The following is a 12,611-nucleotide window of genomic DNA, read 5'->3' as shown; positions in this document are numbered from 1 at the left end:
CCAAATGCACTTCAAGACATCCCTCAAGTTGTGTACTGACCAGATGCTTTATTGGCCCAAGCCGCACAGACGGGAACATGCAGTGATAAACAGGGTGTTTCTGTGAACTGGCTGCTGTCTGAGAAGAAACAGGAGCCGTGTAGAATATATTCACAATCAAGATGTAATTCTGACGACGGATATGATGTAGATGAAACGTTTAGCAAACCAGCCAGACGTGGGACCTGGACATGTCAATGGTCTCCACTAAGTTAAAATGTCTTGCAATGTGAGCATATTATCATGTTGTCGTTAACGTTTTGAAGCACCTCTGTCCCTAAGAACAGCCTCACAGATAGGGGTGGGGGAAAAATCGATACAGCATAGTATCGCGATATTTTACGTGGCGATATTATATCGATACACGGACGCCAAGTATCGATTTTTTATTATATAAACTACTTAAAAAAAAATCAAATCAATTGCTTTTTCAGTCCACTAGAAAGTGCTGAGTTGTTTTGTGGTGAGGTCAGCAGAGGTGCCGGGTCTGCGTGCGTGATTGGTAGGAAGTTGGTCGAAGATTGGTCAGAGAAAGAACTCAGATAAAACATGTTGTTGACACAGTTTTCCTTTGGGGACAAAATTTGAAGTTTAAAAAAGTAATAAATCGCAATATATGTTATCACAATACTCAGAATATCGCAGTATCGTGAAAGTATCGTGATAATATCGCAGTATCACGATAATATCGTATCGCGAGATCTCTGGCGATTCCCACCCCTACTCACAGAGTGGCCGACATGGCTGTAGACTCTGTCTTCTTATTTTGACAAATAGTAAAGGGAGTCTTGAAGTGTTTTTAACTAGTAGCACAGATTTCCTAAAACCTCCAGATAATCATGCTTTGTTTACATTTTTTTTGATTACATCAAAAAGCATCAAAAACTGTCCTGCTAAAGCGTAGTGAAGCAGTCTGAGTGGTAGAACCCTGATGTGGAGCTGGGCTGTATCACGGAGGCCATCAAGAGTATCTGCAAATGTCAAGCTGCGGCTTTGTATCGAATGAGAAGTTTTAATTAAAGTTAAAAGCTTTTCCTCGAGAAGAGAAGATATACTCAGCTTTCCGGGCAAAGACACACAATTGCTTTAACAGATCCAGAGTGTTTCAGGAACATAGAGGGATTAATGAGGACTGAATGAACAAGTGAGTCTCACATCAAGGCATTAACTGCAGGCTGCAGGCTGACCATCTGCTCTGCTGTGACACAACAGAGGACACGTGCCGCTGGTCTCTGCTGAGGGAACGCCCCCACACATCCTCACAGAGCAGGGCTCTCTCGCCCCCTAGATGATCTTTGGTCAATATTGTTTTGGCATTTGTCTTTTTAGGTTCAACCACTTATTCACAGCCACCTCTTACATCAAGGACATGAGACAACCTTGATAACTTATTGGACACGACAGGTACACGGAGATACCTTCATGAATTTGAGTATGCAACTTACGCCCAACACGACTTTCTTGACAAGAAACCAGATCACTGGGAAAAATCAGGTGGAAATAGGAAGTTGGACATTTACATGCAGGACAATAGTCAGTGCAATAGTTAAATAAGTCTCAAACCCCAGCTTATAGAACAAGCACTGGTTCAGATCTTCCACAAAAATCTGTACAGCTTAGTTCAGTTTCAGGATACAATTATTGATGTCTGCAACCAACAACTAGTGTCATTATCAATACATTAGCAGATTATGTTCTTGATAATGTTGTCTATAATTTATTAGAAAACAACATAAATATCAAGACTCAAACATATTTAGTTTACGGTCATATCAAACAAAGAAAAGTAAAATCCTCACATTTGAAAAACTGGAACCAACAACTGTTTTTTGGTTCGTTTTTTTGCTGTTTTGCGTGAAAACTACTCAAACGAATAATTGATTTTGAAAATAGAGACTAATCTAATAATCAACTCATGGTTTCAGCTCTAAAATATTTGACAGTGCCAAAACCATGAATAGTGTATACAAAGCCAAATAATCAGCTCCCTTTCTCTTAGAGAGAGAGATTCATTTTATCCCCTTAAAGGGTCAGTTCACTTAAAGACCACCAAAAATATATATTTTTTTCCCCTCACTTTTATGTGCTCAGATTTTGAGATATCCTTCAAAATGTATTTTTTGTCTGCCGCTTCTGAAATCTAGGCCGAAGGCTTTAGAATTGTAAATGCAGAGTCTCATTTACAGGGTATGCAAGTTTAGAAATCAGGTCACCGCAGAGAGCCAAATATCAGATTACTGTGTCATGCAAAATGTAATGTAAAATGGATCTGATTGAGAACTTGATGAAAGATAAGGCTGCATGAATACAAAGTAATAAAAAACACTTCACGAATTGTTCCACTAGTAACAAATAACACACATGATCAGCTTATGAAAGACCTGAATTAGTATTCCTGAATGTAGGTGTTTTTAAGATCATGACTTCATGAAACATAATACCAGATACTCTAAATCTGATCACTGTGGGCGTGTGTTCAGGCTTCTCTCTCGCTTTGTAGGAGACGTGCAACGTGTCAAGATTGATAATTATTTGCAAACAACACACAAAGTGCCAGCAAAATTTGGCTACGGTATATAAAAAAAAAACAGAGCATACATTCAGAAATCTGATGAATATAAAAGCTATGAGAAAGATGTCTGTCCAGGGAAAACATTGTGTTATTGTCCCAGAAAACCATGAAAAAGGAAACAAAGTGGTTTCTGAAAGGTAGACTGAAATAGTTTTCTTGGTTTTATATAACTATTTAGCTTAAACCTATTGGATTTACAGCTACTTTGCATGCAGGTCTCTTCTTGTTGAGTTTATGCTGCAATATGATGAGTTTTTACTCATGTGTACGATAAAAAGAGAGCTACACACTCACCCCTTTCAACTGCTGAGCGCCAGTGATGTGCTGAAAGACTCTGTCAATCTCCTGTTCGATACGCCTGGCCCAGTGCATTATCCTGTGGATAAACATCACAGGCCGACTGTCACACAACACAAACAATGAAAGAGATATGGGCGTGTGTGTGTGTGTGTTTCACAGAAGCAAGCAGTGATGTTGCAACAAAAATATCTGTTACTGTGCATGGATTAAAACACAAATTATGAAAACTTGCTTCATCGAACAAAAACTATAACACACATTAATATCTCTACTTCTGTTGGCTCTTATGAAAATAAATATACATTGTTTCAAGATAGAAAAATCTGCCTCCATACTGCAACCAACACAATTAATAAAGCTCCAGGGATCCGGTCCGTTTCCTATGAAGAGACGCGAACAGGAAAAGTTGTCGGATGAAAAAAAAGAGAATTTCAACCCTCAGATTTGTGCACCTCTTTGATAAGATATATTTTGAAGCAAAAAACACAGTTTACACCAATTCAGCGCTGAATTCACAAATTCATTGAATGACAACAGGAATAAAAAAAAGAATCTTCGACACTGTGGTTGAGAGTAAGCCTTCAAATATAAGTAACGCTTCCTCGTCAGCTTTGTTGACTCTTCATCATAATTCTGTGAAACGATGTTTCCGGAGCAAAGAAAAAAAATGTACAATTTGCCACATAATTATTATATTCTAAGTATGTAAACAGCTCTTAAGACCTGCTGCGACAGCCAAGATCACTTGATGCGACTGGAATGTCTTGCAGCTCCCAAAACAGAGCAACTAATGAGGCAGGATACACAAAACAACCACTGTGTTGTGAGCGTTAAGAGAAACAACAACAGGGGAATTTCAAGGAAGGAGAGGCATATGTGTGGCTCTAGAGCTGAGGAATGTAACGGCCTCTGACAACAAATGATGAAATGTTGAAAATGCTTAATATCAAGACAATACTCGTGAAGAGCAGTGTCTCACTGTGCCTGTCTGCTGTTTGGTTGTGTGCAGGGTTGTTATTAAGGCTTTTTGCTTCAAACATCTGCTTGCTGCGTCCGTGGAATTCAGCATCGCACTGGTTCCCTCGAGAAAGAGAAAATTACATTTTTCAATTGGATTCTGGATTATTGCAGAAAATAATCTCTGTGGCAAGCAAACGTTTTGTTTTTTTACACATTTTGTTCAGCAAGATAACAACAAATGATTTTTGAAGCTTAAATGTAATCGGCAGAAGTAAAAAGCTGACGTTAGGCTATAAACAAACGTACTTGTAATTTAGCCACCTGTTAGCTTCTTTAAGACATGTAAAAGCTTCAACAGCAGATATAAATAACGTGAGCTTTGAGTGCAGCAGCTTTGCTGACCTATTTCATGTCGTAGAATGAAAAGTGAAAATATCTAAAGCTTTAGAACTTATTTCAGGCATCGAACCAACATTTTATCCAATCGATTTTGTTTACGTCTCAACAATATTACAGCGTTTTGTAACACGAGCTGTATTTGTAAAAGCGAGTCGCCACACTGGGCTTGTGAACCAGTGCAGTTGTGTTACAAATACATCAAAGTCAGCAGCAGAAACACCAGTGATAGACAACAACCACTGCACCCGATGATGGAGGACTGCCAGCACCAACACAGATTTCTTGTTTTTGGGAACCACTGTTAAAAAGGGAAAGCTGTAATGATAAAGGTTTGGGTACCTGGCTATTTCACAGTAGCATCAGCACTCTGTGAAAGGTCAACTCCAACACAGCACTGTACAAGCACATGTGGTTGAAGCAGCTAATTCCCTCTGAGCCCATGCAAACCAATACAGGGCTTATACTGTGAAAAAGAAAGAAGCAGCTTGATGACCAGTCGAATGCAATGTGTATTTTGCTTCAAGACACTTTTTGCATTCAGACCTGCACGTCCAAAAAACTAAACTGTCTGTGTTTATTGTGGATGGACTTAGTATCGCCTTCAGAAACACAATCTATTTCCTACATGACCAATTTCATTATTTTCAGAGCGTATATTTACAGAGGGAAACATCAAGTGAAGAGGTGGCGTAAAACACACGCTAATTGCATTCTTACAATGTCAGGAGAACAGATATTTGCAGAGGAAGATTTCCGTTGCCGTTGAGAGACATGCTGCTACTGATTAACAGGCGTTCGGTAGCAAACAACAGACGGCTGCTTAATAATGTGCTATTCAATGAATAGCACATTAATAATCCATTAATAAAAATATGTAGTAAAATTAAAATGACATTTTTGTTTCCTGTCTTCACTTTTCAGTGTTTTTTTTCTCAGACTTTAGAAAGCTTCATCATACAGCTGTTTTCGTCCATTTTAAGTAAATGGTGAGGTTGTAAGGTGGAAGTACAGCAGCTGTTTTCTGCCATCTTTAGCGCAGCACTCTCTAATGCAAGTTTTCGTATAATGTTCACCACTTCGCCAACCAATCACAAAAAGTGGGGTTTCAGTGTTTAGTGCTGACTAATTAAGCCAAAACAATGTCAACTACGGTACTTTAACTGATTCCAACATCTGGGTGGAATATTTGTTTGATAAATAGGCCAGTTCACTAATTATTTTAACTCAGATCAACAATATCAAACCACCTTCACTTCACTGACCATTTGACAATCTTTCACTCCAATAAACCTTAAACGTCTCTTCACTTTAATGGCCACACGACCAGAGTCGATGCAATTGGTTTTCGGTACAGCGTGGAAATAATAATTAAAAGAATCGGCCAGTGCACAATGTCAGCAACACAACACATTCAGTGTTCCGTTTGTCTTCTTCCCAAAAAATATTCTCACGGGCTCGCCAGTTGCTTGCTCTGAATGGCCTCGGCGACAGCAAGCCGTCGGAGCTAATGGACAAAATGATAGCGCTGCTAGGTGAACACGAGCCGGAGTTTCTGTTTACGGAACTTTTTCTGCAGCAGCTCCCGCTGCAGGTGCGGGCCGCTTTGGCCAACACCAGGATTACCGATTGTCGTGAGTTGGCCGATAAGTTTTTTCTGGCGGGCCAACAAAGCTACACGGCCGCGTTGAGGCCGGCCCAAGCCACGGCGTGGCCGGGGGAGACAACGATCGTCGCCGCAGCAGCAGCAGCAGCGAGCCAACGGCAGGGAGCTACCGGCCTGTGCTATTACCATGCAAGGTTTGGGCCACGGGCTACAAAGTGCCATTCACCATGCAGTTTCGGCAGGACGGGAAATGCCAGGGCCGGCGCTCAGTGACTGCCATGGGCGTCGGTTGGGAAGGCAGGCTGCTGTTCATCCGGGACGACGTTTCCGGGCGGCGCTTTCTCTGCGACACGGGGGCGCAGAGGAGCGTTGTGCCTGCATCCCACCCTGGCAAGAGGGCGTCTCAGAAGTTGATCTCAGCAAAATTTGTCTGGCACGGGCTGAAAAAGGATATACGGAAGTGGGCCGGGACTTGTGTGGTGTGCCAGCGCTCCAAGGTGCACCGTCACATAAAGGCCCCGTTAGCACAGTTCTCGGTGCCAGAAAGGAGGTTCGATCATGTGAATGTGGACTTGGTAGGACCTTTGCCCCCATCCCGTGGGTTCACACATCTCCTGACGATGGTAGACCGAACCACTCGTTGGCCAGAAGCTGTCCCGTTGTCATCAACAACGGCGGATGAGGTGGCTCGGGCATTTATTCAGACTTGGGTCACCAGGTTTGGAGCCCCAGATGACGTTTCCACAGTTTACATCAGAGCTGTGGAATGCAGTTGCAGGAAGCCTAGGGGTGAAGCTCCATCGCACTACCGCCTACCACCCGCAGGCTAATGGGTTATGCGAGCGGTTCCACCGGTCGATGAAAGCTGCTCTCCGGGCCAGCCTCAAAGACAGCAGTTGGGTGGACAGGCTCCCGTGGGTCATGTTGGGGCTCAGGACAGCCCCCAAAGATGATCTGCAAGCTTCATCGGCTGAGCTGGTCTATGGAGAGCCACTGCGGGTCCCGGGGGAGTTTATCCCCAAAGTCACAGACCCTTGGTCTGCAACCCAGCAGCGGGAAACGCTCCTGGAAAAAGCCAGGCTGTTTAAACCAGTGCCCACGTCGCAGCACGGCCTTCCGCAGTCATACGTCCCGTCCAGCCTCAGGTCAGCGGAGTATGAGTTTGTTCGCCAGGACGGCCAGCGTGGACCCTTTCAACCCCCCTACGTCGGGCCGTTTCGGGTGCTGGAGACCGGAGACAAAACCTGCAAGGTCGACATGGGCGGCAAGCTGGAGTACGTGTCGGTTGACCGCCTTAAACCAGCACATCTGGACCTGGACCAACCTGTACGGTTGGCTTAACCCCCACAGCGGGGGCGGCCTCGTGCCCTCCCACCTCAGCACGACAGGACCCGGAGGGGGCCTTCAACGGTGGTTCTGCCTCCGGCCCCAGAGACACGGAGTCGGGCTGGTCGGTTGATCCGGGCCCCCAAACATGAATGGTTGGGACTAATCTCGGGAGTTGGTGAATTCTGGGGGGAGGCATGTAAGGGAAGACCGAATTCACAGGGCCCCTTTAAGGAAAGGGGCGTAACCCTGGTGACAGAGGGGGTTAAAGGGTGACAGGAAGTGAACGCGTTTTATGTTTTGTATGGATGGAAATAAACGGCCACAAGGTGCAGCCAAAGGGAATACTCGACTCCTTGTTTATTTCCACACACCTACAACAGCCACAATCAACCTATCAAAACAAAAGCAGCTTCCTGCAGGAGACGAATTGGTGTCTTCCACAGTCAGTGCCATGTTGAAGCATATGCCATAAGCCACAGGGAACATAATTGCTTAAGATGCAAAATATGCTATTAAAAAACTAAACGTGACTAAACTAGACTCCCCGTATGCCCAGACTTTACCACCCTGTCCTTAAGAGACCCTGAGGATCAGTCTCAATAACGATTCACATCTTAACCTGCCTCACCAGTTCAACCTCCATCCACTGGCTGGACATGGGATCCTGATGCTCAGCCTGGCAAATGGGTTGAAGAAGACATTTAAAAACAATTATTTGCACTTATACCTGAATTAGTTAAAACCAGGAAATAAATCTCCACACCCAGAGAACGGCCTTGGATCCTGTAAGTGCCCCGAGGGTCGATTGATTATCAATGACTCAGCTCCCAGTAGAGACAACATCGCAGATCAAAGTCTTGTTGGGCTTGTTTCTAGAATTAGACAAGACACAAATCTAGTCTCCAAGTGTCCAGATCTATAGAAAGACACTCTTCACAATGAAGACTCATTTGAATATCATTTGTTTCCCCACTTTTTGATTTCATTATGAGCTGACCATGAGTGAAAGACTTTTAGACCTGATGGTGACGAGACCACCCTCAGATGTGCTCGTGCTTGGCTTTCGGATAGAAAAGCACCAAGTTAAAGGAGTGGTGCAGAAAAGATCTAAGCTATTTCTTTTTTTCCTTAACTCCAGCAACATCAATACTATCGCTCTAAAAAGCCAGTTGAAGATATGATAGAAGACCCGACGAAGTGTCTTTGACAAGCACGGCTCTATTTAAAAGTAAAAGTATTTTCAGCTTGAGGCGTGAAGTGAGGAGTGCTCTGAAAAAGAAGAGCAGCAGCAGGCAGAACTTTCTTTTATCTCTCTACCCATTGACAACTGCGAAGGTATGAAAAATATTTTTTATGAAGCCCTTTTAAAAATACATACCAATTGTCAATTGTCTTAATGTTTCGATGTGTTAAAGTGACAACAAGACCACCTCGGCTGATCAAATGAAACTGATGACTGAGCAGTTCTTTCTTGCTACAGAGATACATTTGCAAATACAAAACATTACACATTGGTGAGTCAATACCTTGTGATTCTCACACAATTCTCATTAAAAAAGGAAGGACTTGCCTTTGCTATTTGGGGATTATTCTAAAGATTTAAATCAGTCTGACTTTATTCTCATCCTGTCGCTCTTTAATCCCATTATGTTTTCAGATGTATTTTTTGCGAGTACAAATTCACTGAATGGCACAAAATTTAAGCCAAACATTTATGATTCTTAACGGATGTATGTTGCCCAATACTATATCGGATATCGGTCCAATACTGACTCAAATAGTTGGATCCGTTATTGGTGACAACATGCCGATCAGGTATCGGATACCAATATTTTAATAAAAAACAAGTCAATGCATTTATATTCATTTGTTAAATTTTGTTTTACAAATAGGAAACCAATGTTTAAGTCAGGCCTGGTGTTGCCTTTGATCCCAGCCTCTTCCACACAGTGAGGCATACAGCTTAATAATTAAACACTGGTATCGGCCGACACCAAATATTAGTATCGTGACTGAAAAAGTTGGATCGGTGCATCCTAGTAGTGAGGAGATATATTCGCTGGATTTGACAAGAAGTGAATTGCATCAGAATCACTGGCTGCACCTTTAATGCCTGGTTAGTGCTGATTTAAAATATGTTAAAGTATATGCGAGCAGAAACGCATCATAAACTTACGTCATCCATCCGCAGCGCTCATGTTTTGAAAATGCAGCATAAGTAGATTTTATTCTACTTAACAGATAAATAGTGCACACGGAGATATTTAATTCAGCGACTAGAGTCAACAAGCTCGTTGCATCACAATATCTTTTAAATTGCCCTTGCAAAGCGTTGTGAAGAGCCTTTGTGTGAATGAATCAGGTTTGTTACATGACGCTAGCGCACAGAACAGCAGAGCAGCTTTTAACCGCGTGAGTCAGTGCAGCTGAAGCACAGACCCAAGTTTTTTAGTGTGTGCTCCATTTCCTCTCCCCTCGAGCCCTGTGGGACGTCAGAAAACTCTGTATCGCAGTGCTGCGATGAAGCGGCTGAACCTCTACTCTGTTACCTGCTATACTCACACACCCCTGGGATGAGACAGAGAGAAGCACTATGTGACGTGACCCATATTCACTTACAGCAGAGGGAGCGAGAGGGTGGAGCAGCAGAGCGATGGGTGGAGTATAAGAAGCAGAGGGGAGACATTTACAGCTCTATATGTGCTATATCTACCTATCTATCTCTATGTCTATCTATCTTTCTATCTATCTGTCCATCCATCTGTCTATTTATCTATTTATCTATCCATTCATCCATCCATCTACAGTATCTGTCTGTCGATCTGGTTCGCCATGAAATGGAGAGACACTCATGTCATGTCCCCCAGAGGATGAATCTTGTGAATTTTCCTCTGGTGCTATGACAAGCTTCACATTTGTGGTTTTCAATGAAACGCCTCAACAATGTTTCAGACATTTGTGTCCCCCTCAGGATGAATTGTGATCTCTACTGTAAACCAAAACTTTGGTTTATGACCAAATACCTGCAAGTGTAATGACATTTCCATCCGCCTCTGCTGTCCATTATGTTAAGTAGCAAATGTTAGCATGCTAACACACCAAACTAACATGGTAAACATTGTATGTACTAAACATCAGTATGTAAGCATTTATTCAAAATTCATGCTGAAGCCATTAGTAGATTAACAGATTAGTCGATCAACAGGAAACTAATTGACGGCAGTTCAGTTCAGTTATGAAGCAACAATTCCAAAATGTGAGGATCTGCTGCTCCTCTTATTGTAGGTTGATTACATTTGGGTTTTGGTCTGTTGATCACACACCACAAGACATTTGAAGAGTTCCCATTGTTTTCTTTTCCTAATGATTAATCCAGTGGTTTTGAAACATTTTCTTTCACGCATCCATGTGGAAGACAAAAGCGAGCAAATTAAACAGATTTAATTCAAATGAACATTATCTTGATGTAACATTATCTAGAAGAGAGAGTGTTTCTTTTCATGTCTGTTTCTCACAAGTTACTGCGGTGCAAATGTGAAATACTAAATATTTATCAAACACAAATACATAAAAGACACAAGGCGTTCACGCTCACACTGACAGTGATCTCGAGAGCATGACAGGCCTTTGTCATATCTCAGATTCGACTCGATGATACTGGATGAGCATCACCAGCTTTCATTTTTCCTTCCCTGATAAAACTCCACACACTTTGCACTTTCCGTGTCGGTTTGTTGGAATGAATTGTGTCAATGGTCATTATGGGGCCCATCATGTGGAGAAGTTTGACAGGGTAGAGAACCACTAGAATAATCGCTGATTAAAAAATCAAAAGAATCATTCGGTGCAGCCCTAGAACTGTGATCGTATCCTAAACTTAACCAAGTGTTTTGGTAGCATTAATCAAACAAATACATGTTCAAAGCAGGATGCAAACTCCTCAACCTCCACTATCAAAGTCCTGCTCTGTGAAGTATGAATGTCACACTTCCTGGATAGGAAAAAAACATTTCCAGTAAATCTAATCCAGGCAGCAATTACATTTCCTCCATAATGTACTTGGAAAGCCATTAAGTAGTCATATAAACATATTTGGTAGGAGAGAGGGTTGCTATCTATCTATCTATCCATCCATCTACATAGATATCCATCTCTCTATCTGTCAACAGACAGAGTCAAGACAGAAAGGGCGGGAGTGAAAAGGGCGAAGCGAGGGAGGGCGAGGGAGAATAAATCTTCACTGCTGCAGTATTAATTCTTAATTGGAAAGAGATGCTATTCTTCAGCGTAGTGATTCTGCTTCATTTAGCTTACATGAAGAGACCCAGGGCAGAGGGCTATGTAGCCGTTTCAGAGCACTCAGCAGAAAAATCAGCAGAAATGATGAGGAGGAGGTCGTGAAAGCAACGGCTATACCCAAATAACCCAATTCATCACAAAACACTCACATACACACACACACACACACACACACACCTCCCTGAGTCATAGACCTCGTTCCTAATTGGTAAATACAGCACGAATCTCCAGTTGTGATTGGATAGAAATCCCTCAACGTCTGCCCCGAAGATGAGTGGACCATCTGGCCTGTTCCTCCCTCCAAAGCAGCCTGATTGCAGAGCCTGGAGGTGGGCCCAGATATGTGTAGTCTCAAGTTAAGTGTCAGCTGTACTTAACAGCAACGGGTTAAAGGTTAACAATTAACAACTAAGCTCGGGATTGATTGAAATAGAAAGACGATTTAGGAGAAAGGCACAGTAAAACCCCACCTATCTTAACATGGTAGGCCTACTAGTAGAACTGGACATGCAGTAGAAGATATTACTGCAATGTTTATTGTCTCAGGAGGTTGCTAGAGAGGCGAGTGTTTTTACAAAACAACAACTTGGATGCCTGAATGGAAAAATCTATACTGGCGCACAAGAACAGCAGGAAGAGAGCTAAAAAAAAAAAAAACCTTTTCAGTTTCACAACTGCACAAATTTAATGTTGATACCTGTCAAATACCACGAGCCTCTGACTGCTTTAACGAATACAAGCCACGACCAGCATCATCTAGAATTTCACTGACTTTAAAGTAAAGGAAAATATCTTCCTTTTTTTTTAAACAAAATAAAAAAACAGAGTAATAAGAGTCATTCTGCATTATTAACAGACATCTGATTTGAGGCAATATGCCAAATAGATCAAAGGCTTTCAATGTTCAGATAATCTAAAGGCAATAACTCTTCATATGTAAATTGAGAGGCAACATTATTAACGAGGTTCTGCTTAACTGAGACACCGAAATGTGAATGTCCATATATGTGGACTACACCTTACACGGCACTGAGTTTTAGACACTCAACGTTTACATTGATGCAATCGCCAACACTGTCAAATTATATAACAGCAGAAAATGCAAGAGTC

The 12,611-nt window shown here is 42.2% G+C and overlaps 1 protein-coding gene across 1 annotated transcript in view; it reads right to left on the bottom strand.

Moving 5' to 3' along the window:
- Nucleotides 1-12,611, bottom strand: part of LOC306797820 (voltage-dependent calcium channel subunit alpha-2/delta-2-like) — a gene marked incomplete at its 5' end in the record, with an annotated part of 32,185 nt that overhangs the window by 19,356 nt on the left and 218 nt on the right. The window contains one exon of the mRNA XM_079297257.1: nucleotides 2,906-2,987. Coding sequence (XP_079153383.1) covers nucleotides 2,906-2,987 — 82 coding nt within the window. The remainder of the gene's footprint in view (nucleotides 1-2,905; nucleotides 2,988-12,611) is intronic.

The sequence above is a fragment of the Melanostigma gelatinosum genome (assembly GCF_949748355.1).
Source record: "Melanostigma gelatinosum genome assembly, chromosome: 3".
Classification (NCBI taxonomy): Eukaryota; Metazoa; Chordata; class Actinopteri; order Perciformes; family Zoarcidae; genus Melanostigma; species Melanostigma gelatinosum.
The sequence above is the reverse complement of the archived record's forward strand: the minus strand, read 5'-3'. Positions and strand labels throughout refer to the sequence as shown.